The 19,913-nt window shown below is 45.6% G+C and overlaps 1 protein-coding gene across 2 annotated transcripts; it reads right to left on the bottom strand.

The window, feature by feature from the left end:
* Positions 1-1,075: 1,075 nt before the first annotated feature.
* On the bottom strand, positions 1,076-18,491 carry CFAP161 (cilia and flagella associated protein 161). 2 transcript variants are annotated; one of them, XM_060260083.1, is made up of 7 exons: positions 18,336-18,491; positions 17,161-17,250; positions 14,681-14,919; positions 13,029-13,113; positions 11,252-11,410; positions 9,510-9,583; positions 1,076-1,888 (listed from the first exon to the last, which is right to left on the bottom strand). In XM_060260083.1, the coding sequence occupies exons 1-7, from the start codon at positions 18,429-18,431 to the stop codon at positions 1,696-1,698; spliced, it is 936 nt and encodes a 311-aa protein (XP_060116066.1). In that variant the 5' UTR covers positions 18,432-18,491; the 3' UTR covers positions 1,076-1,695. The 2 variants fall into 2 exon arrangements, with proteins under 2 accessions (XP_060116066.1, XP_060116067.1); XM_060260084.1 differs by lacking the exon at positions 17,161-17,250 and having other exon boundaries at positions 1,527-1,888; positions 18,336-18,488.
* Between the last annotated feature and the right edge of the window lie 1,422 nt (positions 18,492-19,913).

Raw genomic sequence — 19,913 nt, 5'->3', positions numbered from 1 at the left:
CAGGTAGCATCTCAAATACACCAAATAGCAGGTTATTCAGTTCCAATGTTTCCAGAAATTTTTTTATTAGATAAATGGCTTGATTTAGATACTAGTAAGAGAACCAAAGAACTGATATCTATTTTAGTTTCTACTGATAGATTGACCATTGCTTGTAAACGGATTGACAATTCTACACCAACTATAGGTTTTTGGCAAACAAAATTATGGGAACATTTTATTATGAGTAATTTTTTTTTATCAAAACATCAGGAACTCCCTTAGAACAATATGAATCTAAGTTTGTAGCAATTTGGTTTCCTGTATTAAGTTATATGACTGCAAATAATATATTACCAGAAAATCATCTGTACAGATCTATGGTTTATTTTTGAATGACTGACTGTAACTTTCGAGCTTTGTAAAGGAAAAATTAGTAAACTGTAATACTGTTAATTTGCCATCTAGGCTTGAAGTATGACATTGTAAAGTACAATTAGTTATTATTTATCATTTATTGTTTGTATCTGAGCTTTAAAATTACAATAAATATTACTGCAAAAAAAGTTTTCTTGGGAGGGTGGTCTGACTCTGCTCTGACATTCTGCATGTGGCAGTTCTTGATGCAAGTCAGGAGACGAGCCCCCAGTGATACATATACAAACACGCAGCAGATTCCAGTGCATGAATTACCGGTATCCCTTTGGCAGCAAGTCTGGGAAGCAAACCCCCTTTGTGTGTATTTTCTTGCTTGCTCGTGCGCTGTTTTGCCTTAGGAGCCTGGAGCCACTGAGATGGTTTAAAATGTCTTAAGAGAAAGTGAGCCAGCACCCTGGTTTCTTGCTACAGGGAGCAGGATTGTCTATCTTGTAGCAGACCAGATTCAAACATCGTAAAAGCTATGTGCAACTTTGATTACTGCATCGGTATGGCCCGTTTTTCTCCTCTCTTGCAGGAGGACAGCAGAACTTCCTGGTAGTGGAGGATTCAAATAGGAGATAATCTTTCTTTCTGTTTACCTGCCTGCCTGCCTGCCTAATGAGAATGTCTCTTCCTGTGACCAGTGAGTCTTCTCTGCATATTTATTTTCCTTTCCTTTTGTCTCCCACATGAGCTCCCTGCTTGACCATGGGCCACTCACTGTCTCCTCCCTAAGAGCTGTTGCTGTGATCACTAAATGGAAGGGGGAGAACAATGTTCTTGCTTTGGGGGTCCCCACTGGGTATAAACAGCTAACAGGGTATAAATATAACAGGGTATCAATCCCTCCACCTGTAGATTCTCCTCTGCAAAAGGTGGCCCCTGTACCCACCCTAACTGGCAGATGCACATTTCAGAAGTGTGCATTTGCCCCTGTTATCATTCTACCCTTAGATTACACTGTAATTGTGCCTGTCTCCTAATGTTGCCTGAGGTTCCCTTTTAAAAGATGTTGCCACCTAGTGGCCAGAACAATGATCAACGCACATAGTTTTTAAAAGCATCAGAGCTTATGAATATGGTTTACTAGTGTGTTGCGGAGTGGAGAAATGTGATGAAACATATTTTCTTTTTTGTTTAGAGATATTCTTCTGTACATATTTAGAAATACCTTCCTGTGTGTGTTTAGAATAAAGACAGCATGAAGTTCCCTTAGAATCCTGACTTCCATTCATGTTTTCATTTTTAACAAAGCACTAACAAAAGTGGGGGGGGAGGTAATTGAAGCTTGAGCAGTTAAGTCTCTGTTTGGACTTCACTGCTTGACTCTCGAGTCACCCCTGTAGAAGGCTGAGGTCTATCAAAAATTGTGGTTGATTTGTCACTGGGGTTCCCTGTAACCACAATCCAGTAATTTTTATCTTCTTCAGCTTTGTGAGAATCCAAGTAGGTGTGACAAACAACCTCATATTCCTTTCCAAAATAGGTCCTTTAAGAGAAAACAGTGAAAAACCTGGTGTTATTGCTGTGCAGTCCACAGATCTTGTTGGCCAGTTTCCATAAGCAGTGTTCCCGCTAAGTTGAGTTACTCACAGCTTTTTTAGCCTCCAGCTCACACATTTTGTCTTAGCTCAGAAAAAATAGCCCCAGAGCAAACTATATGCAGTAGCTCACAGCTTTAAAGCCAGTAGCTCCCAACTTTAATGCCAGTAGCTCACAAAGTAGAATTTTTGCTCACAGGACTCCATGGCTTAGAGGGAACATTGGCCTTAAGTATGCAGATTGCTAAACTTTCCACCCCGCATGTATTACTCTACACTTGCTGACTGGCGGCTTCATGTGTGAATTGATTCTGTTGGAAAGGGCTGCATTGGAGGAAAGTGAGTTCCATCTGAGGCTGAATCACAGGTGTCACTCCTCTTTTAATCTTAAGACTCCTTTCAGACACTGCTGAAACATTGCTGAAACCCAACTCTTAAAGAACAGCAAAGCCCAGACCCTGTCAAAGAATGATGCAAGACTCACATCTCGGTGGTTCCCTTGTGCAAATATAACCTCTAATAATTCCACAGATCTTCAGACATTGCATCCACACATGGTGGGAGCCCAGCAACTGCCTATCTCGGGGCCTGGGCATGCACTACCTGTGACGTTCCTAATAAGGGCAGTTACCATGTTGCCTGAACAGGGATGGGTTTTGCCCATTCACACTACGAAAACCCAACTGTAACCCTGAGGGCAAACTAATAAACTGCACCTACTAAGATGCCCAGCTCAACTCTCAGTCATGCATTCAGGCAGGGACTAAACTTTAAACATCTGGAGAGCCAGTTTGGTGTAGTGGTTAAGTGTGCAGACTCTTATCTGGGAGAACAGGGTTTGATTCCCCACTCCTCCACTTGCACCTGCTGGAATGGTCTTGGGTCAGCCATAGCTCTGGCAGAGGTTGTCCTTGAAAGGGCAGCTGCTGTGAGACCCCTCTCCAGCCCCACCCACCTCACAAGGTGTCTGTTGTGGGGAGGAAGGTAAAAGAGATTGTGAGCCGCTCTGAGACTCCTCGGAGTGGAGGGCAGGATATAAATCCAATATCTTCTTCTTCTTTCTGTAACTCTGTGCTGTTCCAAACTTGGGGAGGGGGAAGGATGAGCTTCAGTATGATCATCCCTCCTGTGCCCTTTTCACCACAGAAACAGTCATGGGGTGGCAGTCACTAGACCAGCCATATACATTATACATATAGTTATCATTTTAAAATCATATGGAGAATACAAGACATACAAGATAAGGACCTGTTTTTCCCTTTCTCAAGCTCATGTGTAGGCAACAGAGGTATGGGAGAGAAGTCTGAAGCCCTCCCTTCCTCCTTGCAGCACATGGAACCGTGCAGAGTGACAGAGAGATTTTTAAACGTCAGTCCCCCCTGAACAGGCTTGGCCCCTTCTGTACACACACTTTGAAGGGACAGGATATATATATACAGAAACATATATATACCCATACAGGGCCGGAGCGGGGAGGGGCAGAGAGAACGCGTGCCCTGGGTATGGAGTCTATTCTATTCTATGGGCCCATAAGGGGGCATCGTTTTTAATTCCCCCCCTCATGTAGATCTGGTCATGTGTGTGTGTGTGTGTGTACAAAGGTGTGCAAGCGCCAAGTTGTTACCGACCCGTGGGGTGATGTCCCATCACAACATTTTCACAGCAGACTTTTTACAGGGTGGTTTGCCATTGCCTTTCTCAGTCATCTACACTTTACCCCCAACAAGCTGAGTACTCATTTTACTGACCTTGGAAGGATGGAAGGCTGAGTCAATCTTGAGTCAGCTACTTGAACCCAGCTTACGCCGAGATCGAACTCAGGTTGTAAGAAGAGTATTGCAGTTTACCACTCTGTGCCACGGGGTTTGGTATATTTATTTTGTGTGTGTGTTTATGTGTGTGTATACCCACACCCCAATATATACCAATTTTTCCCACCTTCAAGTATTTGAAGGGCTGTCATATAGAGGATAGTGCAGAATCATGTGCCTGCAGCCTGCAGCACAGCAGCTGGGCTGCAGAGGCCTGAGTTTGCCTCCCCGGACGGGGAGAGACAGAGGGCGCCCGTTTATGCGCGCAGGCTGGGGGGGCGTGGTCTGGATGATTGACAGCCAGACCTGCGCTCCTCTCAGTCTGCGTCGGGCGCGTCTTTTGGCAGGACGTCTTTACCAGGCTTCGCTGTCGGCTGGCTATATTTGCAGTGGAGCAGGCGGCGACGTGCTGTTGCCTCAGGCGGCGGTGGTGGTTGCGTTGAGGGCATTCGTCGTCGGTGGATGTGTTTTACGTCCTGGCCGAGTCCTTCTTGATTTTTTTGGGAGGGTGGTGGTCAGGCGCGGGCCTCTGGGGTCGTTCTTAGTCAAGGCGGGCCGATCATGTGGGCAGCGTTGACGTCCCGGGAGGGGGAACTGGGCTGAGTTTCTGCTGGTGCATCTATGGATATGGATGCTGAGTCCAGTGGGGCAGATGCGGCTGTGGCTGCTGGAGCGTTTGGTCTGGGGACAGCGGTTGTTCCTTCTGGATGGTCTGGTAAGTTGGCAGGTAATTTACAGGTTGGTAGTGGTCAGGCTTGGCCATGGCTAGCCCCTTTCTCGGGGCACCTTCCTTTTATGGGATATGCCTTTCGCTTTGCCCTTTGAAGATGTCACCCTACCATTGGGTGACCACCTGCTCCCTGCAACGCGTGAGAAAATATTAAAAGGGGAGTATGTAGATATTTTTTCCTTACTCTGTAGGGAGTTGGGAAAAAAGGATAAGGAGGATTTAGACGAAAAAGAGAAGGAGAAATTGAAGAAGCATAAGGTGGACAGAACCTGGGCCAATTGGCTTCCAGGGTTTTGTATCTATGCAGGGGTGATTGCCTGGGCCCAGCCTCTTTGTGGGTCCTTTGGGATCGGGGTGTTGTGCTCAGCTGCTGTCTGGCTTTGTTGAGCTGGCTGAGGAGCTTGGGGTTCCGTTAGCGCCTGAGAAGACGGAGGGACCAACCCAGCAGTTGACCTTTTTGGGGATTGAGATCGACACTGTTGCGCAGTTGTCTAGGGTGCCCCTTCAGAAAATAGTTGAGTTAAGGGCTAGGATTTCTACCTTTCTTCTTAAGAAGAAAGTTACGTTGCTGGAGTTGCAGCAGCTGGTCGGGCACCTCAACTTTGCTTGCAAGGTGGTTGCTCCCGGTAGGGCTTTTCTTAGAAGGCTGTGCGATGCTATGGCAGGATTACGCTTGCCTCAGCATAGAACTGGGGTCACACGCAGCATGAGGGATGATTTGGAGGTTTGACGGGAATTTTTGGTGTCTTTTAACGGAGTCTCTTTTTGGAGGGACTATTTGAGGCTTGAAGCTGAGCTCCCGGTCATGTCTGATGCTGCGGGATCGTTAGGTTTTGGGGTCTACTTTCGTGGTGCGCAGATAGTTGGCCTGACTCCTGGGCGTTGATAGGTGTGAACCAAGACCTTACGTTTCTTGAGTTCTTTCCCATTTTAGTTGCGGTTTGGCTGTGGGGGAAGGATATGGCCAATCACACGGTGCATTTTTGGTGTGACAATATGGCGGTCGTCCACGTCATTAATTCCCTTACATCCAAATCCGGGGGGGTTATGCGGTTGGTTAGGGCCTTCACTCTGCACTGTTTGCGGCTTAACATTTTGTTTTTAGCCAGGCATGTTCCAGGTGTGAGTAACAGGGTGGCTGATGCTCTATCTCGTAAACAGATGGAGAGGTTTCGTCAGCTGGCCCCGGAGGCCGACAGAGAGCTGGTTGCAATGCCCCAGGGGCTATGGCTGATTGGAGATCTGGAGATCTTGGAGATCTGAGGCATGCAGAGCGATAGGTCTAGCCATTGCACCTAGCACTTGGAAGTCTTATGAACGGGCTGTGCGGCAGTTTGAGGACTTTCAGGCAGAGGTAGAGTATCGCAGGGTTTGGCCCCTCCCAGTGGAGCATTTGCTCCATTACTGTGTGTCGCTGCAAGGTAAGGGGTTAGCGGTGCGCTCTATTAGGGGGCGCCTGTCGGTGCTGGCTTTTGCCAGCAAGGTGCTAGGTTATAGGGAGGATACAGCAGACTTTTATATTCGAAAGATGCTGGAGGGTTGGTCTAGAGAGGCTGGGCCTAGTTTTGACATGCGGAATCTGGTGTCGCCGTTGATTCTGCGTGGCTTGAAGAGGGTGTGGGATGGGGTGTGTTCCTCATTGTTTGAGGCATGTTTGTTTCATGCCACATCCTTGTTGAACATATGAACATATGAAGCTGCCTTATACTGAATCAGACCCTTGGTCCATCAAAGTCAGTATTGTCTTCTCAGACTGGCAGCGGCTCTCCAGGGTCTCAAGCTGAGGTTTTTCACACCTATTTGCCTGGACCCTTTTTAGTTGGAGATGCCGGGGATTGAACCTGAGACCTTCTGCTTACCAAGCAGATGCTCTACCACTGAGCCACCGTCCCTCCCCTGTTGGCTTTCTTTGGGGCGCTTAGGGTGAGTGAGTTGGTGGCCCAATCCAGGATCGATGTTTCTTGTAGGGCATTGCGGTTGAGGGATTTGCGGATGTCTGGGGGTAAGGCATTTATTACTGTCCGTCTTTCTAAGACGGATCAGTTGCAGAAGGGTACAGTGCTGGAGCTGGGTAGTTGCTCTGAGCTTGATTTGTGTCCCGTGTCAGCTTTGGCTGCTTATTTGGCAGTCCGGGGTAATCAGGATGGGTTTTTGTTTATTCATTCCGAGGGTGCCCCTTTGATGAAGCACCGGTTTTGGGCTGTGATGTCTCGGGCCTTGAGTGAGTTAGGGCTGTCAGGGGTGCAGTTTGGGACCCACTCCTTTAGAATCGGGGCAGCCTCAACTGCTGCTGCAATGGGGTATCCTTCCACCTCTATTCAGAGGTTGGGGCATTGGCATTCATCGGCTTATAAGGCCTATGTGCGACCTTTTCTTCGGCCATGACTGCATTGGGTTTTGGGGTATGTTTTGTTCGGTTGGTGTTTAACTGTTTTCTCTTTTTAGATGCTGTTGTTCCTGGCCAGAGGAGCCGGAGCTGAGTTCTCATCTGCAGCCATAGCCACGTGTTTTGGGCCGCTCTGCAAGCCCGGAGAACTGTGGTGGGCTCTCAGCTGGGACTCAGCCAGCATGCTGTTATTGAATGGCAGGGGCGCCGTGGCCGTCAGTGGTCAGGCCTGCTGCCTTTATTGTTTCGTGATAGAGTGGGTCCTCCTCCTCAGGTCTTAATAGTTCACCTAGGAGGTAATGATTTGGGGTTAATGAAGGGCAAGGCCTTAGTTTGGCAGGCCTGTTATGATTTTGTGCACATTCGGGAGCGATGGCCGGGGACCATTATAGTGTGGTCAGCCATGCTGCCCTGCCTGTTGTGGTGTTGTGCTTTGGACCCCGCAGCGGTAGAAAGGGCCAGGTACAAGGCTAATAAGGAGCTTAAAAAGTTGCTTGAGAGGGGGTTGGGCCACTATCTGCCCCATCCGGATATTCTGGTGAGAAATCTTGACCTCTACAGAGGGGATGAAGTCCATCTCTCGGAAAAGGGTAATATGCTTTTCCTGAGAGATTTGCAGCAAGGGTTGCGGGTGGCTTTGGGCCTCCCGGTGGGCGCTAAACCCTAAGTAGAGACTTGGCCTTAGTAGTGGCAGATTTTTGGGGTTTAGGGCACTATGCGGCCAGGGGAGGACTGTGAAGCATCCCCCTTTTGGGGAATTTGGAGTCTGGCATGATCAACCCTGGGGTTTGAAGATCCGGGTGGAGAATGCAGACTGCTGGGAGACTCGGCTAGAGGGTGCTTTCTGGCGAGACGTGCGTCTGGGTTTGGGCCCTCTGGTGCGGGCCTCCCTGCTGAGCCTGCCCAGAGGGAGCTGAGGCGCTCAGCTCTGGCCGGGGGGCTGGGTCTCTTGCCCGTTATGGCAGGGGAGCGGTCACGGTGACCCCTAGCCCTGGCCAGGCAGCTGGTGGGGTACCCTTGCTGTTTATGAGGTTAATTAATAAAGTGGACCAATTTTATTCCAACACTTGGTGTCTGTCTCCTTATTTTGTCCTTGGGGGCAATTGCTTTCTGTGGTCCCAGAAGGTCGGACCAGAACCAGCAGATTAAAATTAAATCAAAAGAGCTTTTGGGTAAACATTACAAAGAACTTCCTGATAGGTGATCACCACTTTGAGTTCATGAAGGAATTTTTGCTGCAGGCCCAATTGGCCCCGGGATCCCGGGGGGGGGGGGTTCCCCCTTCCTCTGGGCATAGAGTGGGTGCCACTGGGGGAGTGGAGGGAAGTAGCTGTGAATTTCTTGCACTTTGCAGTTAGACTAGATGACCCTTGGGATACCTTCTAGCTCCATTTTTCTGTTCCCTCCAGAGCTCTGAACTAATTCTTGTGACTTAGACCTCATGCAAAGCCATGTAATGGTCAGCCAATCAGAGCCCATGAAAATTCCACTGGATGGGAGAGGTTGAGCCAGCCGCAATTTATAAAGGGTGAGGGAAAAACATTTTTCTTCAGACAGGGATTTTGGTGACTCTAGTTAAGTAGGTCAGCTTAGTGAGGCCTTTATTTAGCCTTTAGCTAACGTTTGAGGTTAGCTTAGGGAAGGAAGCTTGTTTCACTGAGACAAGTAAGCATCCTGTTACATTCCCAACTTGCATGTACAGGTTCTGTGGAGAGGAGCCGTGTGGAGAAAACAGCAGCCTTGAGCCTGCTGATGTAACCTGTCTGGAGAAAGGGAAATCAAATCTCCCTCCAGGGTTTATTTACTTTACTTGAGGGTCAGCTCAATAGTTGTGACTCTCATTGGGGGAAAGTTAATCTTTGGGAGTGAAGCTGAAAACCAGTTTTACTTTATGTATTGAAGCCACCCACACAAAACATTCACCCTATTAAATACTTTATTTTCTGTTAAATAAAACTTTGTTTCATCTACACATTATGTCTTGTCTGTATAATCAAATATCTATGGAAAATTATTTATGTTTACCTCACAAATAATTACAGCCTTGGTCTGGCAGGTTCCCAAATAAGAGACTTTTAGGGGCTACGTACCTTCTATGCCACCCATCCTTTAATCAAGGCTTGTGTTTCTTGTGTTTTTATTTCACAGTTGGGTTTAAAGAAACTATAGGAGTGAGGCCATGGACATTCTTCAGTCCAGTGGGCAGTTGCCTAACAGTCCTCCTCCCTCCACTTACCCCATAGCTGCCTCAAGGCCACCTGAGACCTTGGAGAAGACAGTACTCACCCCGAGAGACCAGCAGTGCAATCTGAAAAACGCTTTCCTGGGAGTAAGCCCCACTGAGTAGACTACTGTAAGATTTTTGAGTAGACCTGCTTAGGATCATACTGCAAGAATCTTAGTATAAGGCAGCTTCAGGTGCTTATGTATCTATAGTATAGACATAAATGGATTTAATAGGGGGGTTTTTAAGTAACTGCTGGGAAATGTAGCTCCATGCCTAGAGATTGTCAGAATTCTCAACACACTCACAGAAAAACTACAATTCACAAGACTCCTCGATTTTAAAAACAATAAAATAAAATACTGCTGGTATAAACGTATAGTGTAGTAGACATATTTTTGCTACAGAGGTCATTTACCTTATCCAGAAGTTCCTCGGAACTGCTAAGGCTTGATTGGTATGGCAGTGAGTGATGAGAATCTTAGTGTTTGCCTGGAAAAAAGCAAAAAATTAAAATAAATAAAAAATAAAACTTGAGGGGCCAGGGCGGTGGTGGTAAGATAGATTCTCCTGGGAATCAAATAAAAAGAACTGAGTAGGACAGCAAGAAGAAGAGAATTAAGTGTTTTCAAAATGGGTATAAAAGTTTTGGTTGCAGAAATCAAAGAAGAGTTGGAAGGTGAGAGGCAAATGTCTCGACATATATGAAATGGGGACAGCTGTTCTCAGAATATGGTGTTCCATAGCTTGCAGAAAACACGGAGGCAAATGTTTGGGTTCTGTATGAACCTGCCTGAGCTGTTAGGTCTTCAGCTGAGACCCTGCTCCCAGAAGCTGATGTGAGTAGCTACAGTAAGCAGGCTTTTCTGTGGAGGCATCCAGAGTTTGGAATAACCTTCCTCAATGCTGTCTGGCAACTGGCAATGAAGATCTTTATTGGAGGCCCTGCTCTGGGTGCCCCTTACCTTTTAAAGTCAGGTGGCTGGCAGTTGGAGACAGCTCCTTTTCAGCGGTAGTGCCCAGGCTCTAGTTTGTACAGCTTTAAAAGGTAAAAATCTGTGCAAGCACCAGTCATTCCAACTCTGGGATGACATTGCTTTCACAATGTTTTTATGGCAGACATTTTATGGGGTGATTCACCATTGCCTTCCCCAGTCATTTACACTTTACCCCCAGCAAGCTGGGTACTCATTTTACCAACCTCAGAAGGATGGAAGGCTGAGTCAACCATGAGCTAGCACCAAGAATTACTGGAACCCTATGGCGCAGTGTTAAAGCTGCAATACTGAAGTCCTAAGCTCTGCTCACGAACTGAGTTCGATCCCCGGCAGAAGCTGGGTTTTCAGGTAGCCGGTTCAAGGTTGACTCTGCCTTCCATCCTTCTGAGGTTGGTCAAATGAGTACCCAGCTTGCAGGGGGGGGGGATGCAGATAACTGGGGAAGGCAATGGCAAACCACCCCGTAAAAAGTCTGCCATGCAAACATTATGAAAGCAACGTCATCCCAGAGTTGGAAACAACTGGTGCTTGCACAGAGGACCTTTCCTTTCCTTTCCCCTTTTCACATTGGAAGCTTTTTTATTTTAAAAAAAAAATTGCACATGGATGTATCTTTCATCCTAACACTTAAATTGCACTGTAACTGGCATTTACTGGCATTGTTTGGGGGCTAGGGCTTTTTAGTGCCATTTTAGACCAAGCAACCAGCCATGTGTGGACAGAGTAGACTGGATAGGTGGCAAAACGTGCTAAATTTGATGTTAAAAGTACTGCTGGCTTTCCTTGTGTTTGATGCCCCTTCTGGCTTCTTTCTGGGGTCACCAGCTCCCTTGGGAGCCAACTGTTGTGCCTCCTGGCAAGAGACAAGATCTGGGCCCTTTCCATTAGCTGATGGCCGCTCCAGCAGCAATTTAGTTGTTCTGCAGAGACTGCAAAGCCCCGTTTATGGACCTACTTTAATTCTTTTGTTATTTAACATCAAATTGATGTTTCATGATAACTGGAGTAAATCTTCAAATTAAAAGGCATGTTTTATTAGAATAAATCACCCAAACCTCTGGTAGCAGGTGAGCTTACATGGAAATGGGTTTGGGGAGAGGGGAAGAGAGAGAGACCAAATGCATTATGAATAAACATGAAGAAGTTCTGCAAAGCTTCTTACAGGCACGGGGAACCCTTCGTATTCGAGGCGCAGCTGTGGATCCAGGTAAGTAGCTTGCCAAGAAGCCAGGTAAGAAAGTTCATCAGTCAGGAACGTGGCTTGAAGGAGGGACTTCTTTGCCATGTTCTGAAATGTTTTGTGGTCACTTGCTAGAAACAGCTGAAAATGAGGCACAGCAGAGAGTGATTTGTTTGGGAACTGGACAAACCAAGTTAAGAGACAGATAGAGATAGGGTTGCCAGCTCTGGGTTGGGAAATACCCGGAGATTTGGGAGGTGGAGCCTGGGGAGGGTGGGTGTTTGGGGAGGGGAGGGCAGGGCAGGGTATGATACCAGAGAGTCTACCTTTTCTCCAGGGGAACTGATCTGTCACCTGGAAACCGGTTGTGGTTCCAGGATATCTCCAATCACCGCCTGGAGACTGAAAACCCCAGGAGAGACAGCAAAGCAAATACCAGAACAGTTAGATATTTGAGTCCAAAGCTTTTATTTGCACCACATAGTCCTCTGGATTGTCACAGTTCATTTTTCATTAGAGGGTTGACTGATACCCATCGTTAAGTGGAGCAGAAACCATTAGGAATAACCGTTGCATGTTAAGTCTTGAGTCAGTCATACCTGTAGAACTGCCATGAATCTCCCATGAATCTTCCTGTTATTCAAACCTTCATCAAAGGTCTTCTCTGCCCTCAGGGGCAAGATGATTAGAAACAGGGCCTTTTCTGTGGGAGCACCACATCTCTGGAATGCACTTTGCAGAACGCTCATTCTTAATGTTTTTAAGTGCCAGGTAGAAACCCTTTTTATTTTCTTGACACATTTGTTCTGATTCTGTTTAATAGCTTGTTCTGCTCCATTTATCTTGCAACAATTTTACTTGTTTTCTATTTTACATGTTTTATTTTATGTAGATATTTATTCCCCTCTTTTCTCCCCTCATGAGGATCCAAAGTGGTTTAGCACATCATTCTCCACTCCTCCATTTTATCCTAACAACCACCACCCTGTAGAGTAGGTCAGGCTGAGACTGTGTGACCAGCCCCAGATCACCCCTCAAGCTTCCATGACAGAGTACGGATTCAAACCTTGGTCTCTCAGATCCTAGATCAGTACTTTACTCACTACACCAAATTTTAGTGTTAGAATTTTTGATGTCACTGGATTGATTTATAACTAAGGAACTAGTTTCATGACTATTTTCTGGAAATATACTTTTTGGAAAAGCAGGCTCTGAATTGGGTTAGGATGTTGGGCTCCAACAGAGGGCAGCTGATGTTTTAAAACATTGTACTTGGAACCCCGAGAACTGGATTCAGATCCCCACTCTGCCATGGAAGCTTGCCGGGTGATTTTGGACCAAAATCAGTTTTATTTCACAGAGCTGTGATAAGAATAGCAGGTGGGAAGAGATCCACATTAAAGAGGGGCAAGCTAAAAATCTAAGAGCCCTGTAAGTTCTTGGAGGATTGGCTACCTCAGGGCAGTGTTCCCTCTATGCTGAGTTAGCATGAACTAGCTCACAGATTTTTAGCCTCCAGCTCACACCTTTTTGTCTTAGCTCAGGAAAAATGACCCCAGAGCACAATAATTTATGCAGTAGTTTACAACTTTAATCCCAGTAGCTCACAAAGTAGAATTTTTGCTCACAAGACTCTGCAGCTTAGAAGGAACATTCCCTTAGGGGTGTGTGGCCTAATATGCAAAGGAGTTCCCACTACAAAAAAAGCCCTACAATTATTTAACATAGATGAGCTTATCTGTTATGTATCCTCACTTACCATTCGATCATGAAATCCTCCCGTTGCACCCAGGCCGAAATTCTGCCCAAATCTAACAGGTTCTCCCATGGATGCTCCCTCAGTACTTTAAACATAGAATAAGGTGGCACTGTTAGCAGAAGAAGTGTTGTTTCTTATCTATGGAGCAGCATCAACATAATTGGTATTTTATAGAGTAACACAAGTGACAACTTTTCTGTTTTGAAAAAAAGTCCCTGCTCCAAGCATGTTACATTATAAATGTCAACAATGGGAGAAATGAAAAGGAGAGGTAAAAAAGCAAACAGATGAGCAGGAAGGAGAAAACAAGGATTGCCATGTCTGGATAGGAAATTCTTGGAGATTTTGTGGGTGGAGGCTAGGAAGAATGGGGCTTGGGGAGGGAGCTCAGCAGGTGTGACATCATAAAATTCCACCCTCCAAAGCAGCCATTTCCTCCAGGGGGGCTGATCTCTACAGCCTGGAGATCAGTTGTAATTCCAGGAGATCTCCAGCCACCACTTGGAGATTGGAAACTCTAGAGAACCCCCCCACCTTTGTTTGATGTAAGCCATTTTCTGCTCATTGGCTTCTTAAACAAGTTTTTCATCCTAAAATTTGCACACACCCCAGTACTACAGATGAAAGCCAATACAGAGCAAAGGAGCTCATCAGGTGCATTCTTGGCAAAGTCTTTGTGCCTGGCTTTCATGCAGGAAGTCACACTCAGCTCTGAACCTGCACTCGTCTGCTGCTCACTTGCTGTTCAAGTTTTTAGATGCAGGCTTAAAACACTGTCTGTGCAACCCTGATTCTGTCACAACTGATTTTAGAGCTCTTTTGCATCTTCTAAAACAGGGGTGTTGAACTCATTTGTTATGAGGGCCGGATCGGACATAAATAAGACCTTGTCAGCCCGGGCCATGTGTGAACCTATTTAAAATTAGATAGCAGAGATATAAACTTTATAAAGGACACAGACAAACACAATTAAAGATTTTTTAAAAATAAAACATGCTTAAAACATTAGCACTCATTGGTCTTAAAGATGTTTTCTTTGTATTTCTCCCATGGGATCCAGGGAACTGGGCAAAGGAAGCGCTGGCTCTTTCCTTCCTTCCCCAAGGGACCAGGAGGGGGAGGAACCTCAGGCAACAGAAGGAAGAGAGACTTGGCTCAGTAGCTCTGCTGTGCGATTGAGAGAGTCTGGAAAAACAAGCTCTGTCTCCCCACCCCCCCTTCCTCCTCAAGGGAGGGGCCTCAGCCAATGGAGAAAAAGAGGTTTTGTTCTGTAGCTTCTGTGTGATTGGGAAAGCCTTGCAAAGCAACAGGATACCTCTTAAAATCAACCTATTGTTTTAAAATATTTTCTTGCATACGCACAGCTTACCTTTAGTCACAAGTTACCATGTGCTGTGCTGCAAGCTACTGCTAAAGCAATATTTTTAAAACCTGTACAGCCAATCAGATCCCCAGTGGTCAATCAGAGGGCCTGCTGGGCAAGAGCCCCGCCCGGCCCCACCTCACTTCTGAAAACAACTGGTGGGCCCTATGGTGCCCTGCCCACGGACGATGTCACTCTGGGGACTGGCTGACTGGCATAAAGGTATTGGAGAGAGAAGGAAAGGTGCCCTTCAAGGAAACAACGAGAAGCTCCCAGCAGAAGAGCCCACCTTAAAATCTGGAATGTGTTCCGACCCATTGGGTCAGTTACTTTGATGGTGCTCACTCCACAGGGAGACGGGAGGGCATCCAGCGCATGGACAGCCATTTCATCAGGAGTAACTGCCAGGGAGAGATTTCCTCTTTCACAAGGTAGATTCTCCACAGGCGACAGCTTCTTGTCGGGACTCAGCAGCATAACTCTGTCTCCAAAGTGAAGGAATCCATCTTTTGAAATGGAAAGCTGCTCCTGTTGGGGCGAGTGGGGGGGGGGGAGAGTTACATTTGATTAGAGTACGGTTTCTTTCTTTTTTTTCTCTGTTGTTTCATTTTTAAACATCTGATTTAAATTGTCAAACCACAATATTTAGTCCAAGTAAGTTGTGTGCATTGTGTAATTTGTGTGCATCGTGCAGGCTTTTTTATTCTTCATATGGCCACTTTTCTGTCTGAGAAAGGCCCAGGAGGTGGTTTATAGTCTGAAGCTGCAAGAGCTTCTGAAATAATTCTTATCAAGCACAATAGTCATCTAGGGTTGCCAGGTCCATGTTGGAAAATACCTGGAGACTTTGAGGGTGGAGCCAGAAGAGGGTGGGGTTTGGGGAGAGAAGCGGCCTCTGCAGGGTACAACGCCTTCAAAACAGCCATTTTCTCTAGGGAAGTTGATCTCTGCCAACTGGATGTCAGCTGCAAAAGCGGGAGATCTCCAGGCCCAATTGGAGGCTTGGAACACACTGAGTTATCCCAGATCTGAACTACAGGGTATAATTGGATATGAGTCAGGTCAAGGTTTCCCTCAACTCCCATTCCTTGCAGCCAGATAATCCCTGGGCCAAAAGAAACTTGGCTGTCTACCACCAGAGCCAGAGCTTTCTCGGTAGCAACCCCCAGCCGCTTTGTGGAACGCCCTTCCCAAAAACGTCAGGACCCTGTGGGGCCTGCCACAGTTTCGCAGGGCCTGTAAGACTGAACTTACAGCACAGTCTAAGCGCCTAAGACAGAGAGACATTGGACATTGGACTGTGATATTAGTTTGGACTGCTTGAGACTTAGGAGAATAGTAGAGCCTCATATTATTTCCTAGCAACAAGAAGTTTTCTTGGGATTGAAGAAAAAGAAATAGGCATAGCTGTTCCAGGATCTGGATAGCTGTTCCAGGACTTGCTTTCAACAGCTAAGGGGAGATGGCTACCATTCCACAGCACAGACAACTTAAAAAACATAAAGGTAGTCCCCTGTGCAAGCACCAGTCATTTCCGACTCTGGGGTGAATGTTGCTTTCACAACATTTTCATGGCAGACTTTTTACGGGGTGGTTTGCCATTGCCTTCCCCAGTCATTTACACTTCCCCCCCAGTAAGCTGGGGACTCATTTGACCGACCTCGGAAGGATGGAAGGCGGAGTCAACCTCAACCAACAGCAATATAATTGTATCTGCAGAAGCGCTAAATAATACCCAGTAACATCAATGAATGTAGCATCAAACAACAATTGATAACATCAATGCACATCTTGGAATTTTTGGTAATTGTAAATTTGTATAGAATGGTTTTTACTGTATAATTTGTCTTTTAACCTTTTATATTGCTTTTAACTGTTGTTAGCCATCCTGAGTCCATTCGGGGAAGGCAGGATATATATATGATAAAAGAAAAAATAAAAATAAATTAGCTGCATCAAACTTTTTCCCTAAGCACTGCAGGGCCCAGTTTGGATAGAAACCCTGGTATGGGATGCAGAGTGTGACCTGGTCCAAATCTCCCATTGCCAGTAGTCATCCCCCCTCAGCAGGGCCTTTTTTGAGCAGGAACACACAGAAACGCAGTTCCAGCTGGATTGGCACCAGGGGTGTGTGGCTTAATAAGCAAATGAGTTCCTGCTGGGCTTTTTCTACCAAAAAAGCCCTGCCCCTCAGACCATTTTCTTAACCAGGAACAGTTGCAGGAGGTGTTGTTTGCCCCACTGGAGGGTCTGTATTTGCAATGAGTTTTTGGGGGTCAGAAAAACAGAACTGGGGGCGGGGCTGAAGGTCCTTCTTCCTCTGGCAGCCCTGGTGTGAACTGGGCCCTCTAGTGCAGGGATGGGGAACAGTGGCTCTCCAGATGTTTTTTGCCTACAACTCCCATCAGCCCCAGCCAGCATGGCCAATGGCTGGGGCTGATGGGAGTTGTAGGCAAAAAACATCTGGAGAACCACTGTTCCCCACCCCTGCTCTAGTGCCTGGGAAGGATGTTCCCTGCAGCCACAGCTCCAGCCTGACCTGTGCCCAGAACTTCAAGTATTGGGTAGTTTGGATGAGACAAGAATATTGTCTTGTCTGCTGAGGAACCTTTCAGAGAATTCTTAGAGTCATTTTGATTGTGTGTTTTTCATTCCTGCCCTTCACAGTGTTTGCTCTTTCTCTGGCTTGTGTTTGGAGCTATGATGAGCATAATTAGTATCTGAAATCACAATTTACATTCATTGAAAATGTTCATAATACCTGGATACCTTTTTGTATAGGTTTTCTTTAAGTTTTTTGGATCTCTGGATTAGAAGTTCTCCTCTTTCTCTTCTAAATATAAAATCTTTCAGGAGATCCTGTTTTTAGAAAAATAAATTGAAACCAGCATCGAAATACTTAACAGGCAAAGCATACATTATTTCTTTACAGATAATATTTTTATCTTGCTTTTGGTTGTGAGGTCCCGAGAGCAGATAGCAAAAGTGACAAATTTAAAATGTTTCATAATAGCATTACAAATATAGTAAAACCATCTAACACACAAAGCAGCACAGAAAAACTAGCCAAGCCACAGTGCAATCTTAAGCAAAGATCTGCTGTTCTAAACCTGTTGTCTTCACTGCACTTAGAAGGGTGTCACTTTGCATAGGTTTGTATGGTTATGTATAAAAAAGAGATGTACAAGAATAAAAACCAAGCACACCAAAAGTAAGGAACATGGTCTGGACAGCACAAAGCCAGCAAACAAACAAACCATGACAAGAAACACAGTCCTCTTAAAGCAAACAAAGTAGAATATAAAGTAGAATAGATATTAAACACTGCGCATACTCAAGATTAATACAAAATACAGCCAACACTTCACCATCCGACAGGTAAAGAAAAATAGTCTCAAAAAATAAGTCCCAACAATAAATTTTAGGTGCTTGCAGACTTCTCTCGTCTGCAAGCGCCTAAGACAGAGAGACATTGGACATTGGACTGTGATATTAGTTTGGACTGCTTGAGACTTAGGAGAATGGTAGAGCCTCATATTATTTGCTAGCAACAAGAAGTTTTCTTGGGATTGAAGAAAAAGAAATAGGCATAGCTGTTCCAGGATCTGCCTTAGCAGGGTTGCCAGCTCCTGGTTGAGGAATTTGTTGGTGGAGGGTGAAGTTTGAGAGAGGGGTATAATGCCAAGCCATAGAAGCCATCCTCCAAAGCAGCCATTTTCTTCAGCGGAACTGAACTCAGTTGTCAGTTGAAATTCTAGCTCTCCAGGCCTTGCCTGGAGGTTGGCAACCATACTTGGATGCCAAGCCAGGGGGAAGAGAATGAAGGGAAAGATCTACTGAGCACCTGATGCATGGAGACTGGAATTAAAGTCTACCCCACCCTATCAAGTAACTCCAGAATGGAAAATAAATAGCACCTAAGTCTGGTGCATCAGTTTCAGTACCTCTTCTAGATAGACATCCTCATTCCAGTTGGCAATCAGCACCCCTGGACTGTAGTTTCTTCCACTACTGCTGGTCCTCAGGTTGAAGTTGAACATGTTGGCTCAGAAACTGGGGCAGGCAGCTGATGCTGAAGTGGAAGAAGAGGTGAGCTCAGACACACAGACGGTCCAGGCTGATTTGTGTTGAGTTTACAGGTTGCTATGGGGATAGTGTTTGCTCGGGATTGGCTCTTCTGAAGGAGAGTCCTTAGCCAATCAGAACTGAGTGCAGTGGATGAAGCTGAGGTTGGCAACTAACTGGCGTTCCTTTAGCTGCATGACAGAATCTGAGGTCAGAGAATAGGACCTATTTTTACATTGTGCATATTGTTTATTAAGTGCTCACTGTTGTCGGCTAGAGCGGCCCAGTGGTCTGAACTCTCTGCTCATGACCTGAGTTCGATTCTGGCAGAAGCTGGATTCAGGTAGCCAGCCCAAGGTTGACTCAGCCTTCCATCCTTCTGAGGTCGGTAAAATATGCAATGTATATTGTATAAATCAATAAAGAACAATTTAAAGTGTGTTAATAAACATTCAACAACAACTTAATACACATTTTTTTTCTTCTGTGACTCAGCAAAATCCCGCTAAAAACAGGAAGCAAAAGATCAGCAGTTCAAAATTCCATTAACTCCACTGCGATCATTTTAGTGACTATGATAAAAACCAGCGCTCTTCTTCTGTGAATGTCAGTGGAGATAAGGCTGTACCCCAGATTTCTGAACTAATCACGGAGCCACAAGCAGGAACCAGCCATTTCACTTCATCAGATATTCAGACTGAGGTTGTATACACTTTCACATATTTACACTCCATTCTCAAGCATGACGAGTCAAGGGTGCTGGTTCCTCTTTATTGATTTGTTCTTTATTGACTTATACAATATACATTCCATATTTTTGTACAATTTTTGTTTAGTGCCAATAATTTATAGCCGTGAGTCTTTGTTGGATAGATAAGCTAGCATGGCCTAGTGGGCAAAGCAGTGGATTCTGGGAGAACTGGTTTTGAACCCCCACTTCTACCAGGAAAGTTCCCTGGGTGACCTTGAAATCATCACAGACTTTCTGCTTGGCTGACCTCACAGGATTGTTGTAAGAGAATGGAGCAGTAGAGAACAATTCTCTATGCCATGTTAGGTCTCAGCTGGGAAGACAAGCAGGATATTAATAAACAAATGCAAATACAAAATGCAAAGGTTGGGATAGGATTGCACTGTAAATGCCTTAAAAATATGAAAAAGTGAAACTGCAGTCTGACAGTCAGAAGCAAAGCATGACATGCTAGAAAAGGTTGGGATGGGAGCTGTAGAAGGTGAGATAAAATTAGGAAGGGAGAAAAGCTTAATGAAGACCGTCTCTGTATGCTCCGATGTAGGAAAATCCTGAAATTATGCCTCATACTGGGTCATCACATCACTCTGCAGGAAATAATTGGGAAGCTGGCAAAAATGAAATGAAATTTTGAAATCCAAAGCATCTTAACATCGGGAACCTGCACAGTAATGGTGACTATGTAAAGAGGCATTGACCTGATCAT

Source organism: Heteronotia binoei, chromosome 19, assembly GCF_032191835.1.
Source record: "Heteronotia binoei isolate CCM8104 ecotype False Entrance Well chromosome 19, APGP_CSIRO_Hbin_v1, whole genome shotgun sequence".
Lineage (NCBI taxonomy): Eukaryota > Metazoa > Chordata > Lepidosauria > Squamata > Gekkonidae > Heteronotia > Heteronotia binoei.
The sequence above is the reverse complement of the archived record's forward strand: the minus strand, read 5'-3'. Positions and strand labels throughout refer to the sequence as shown.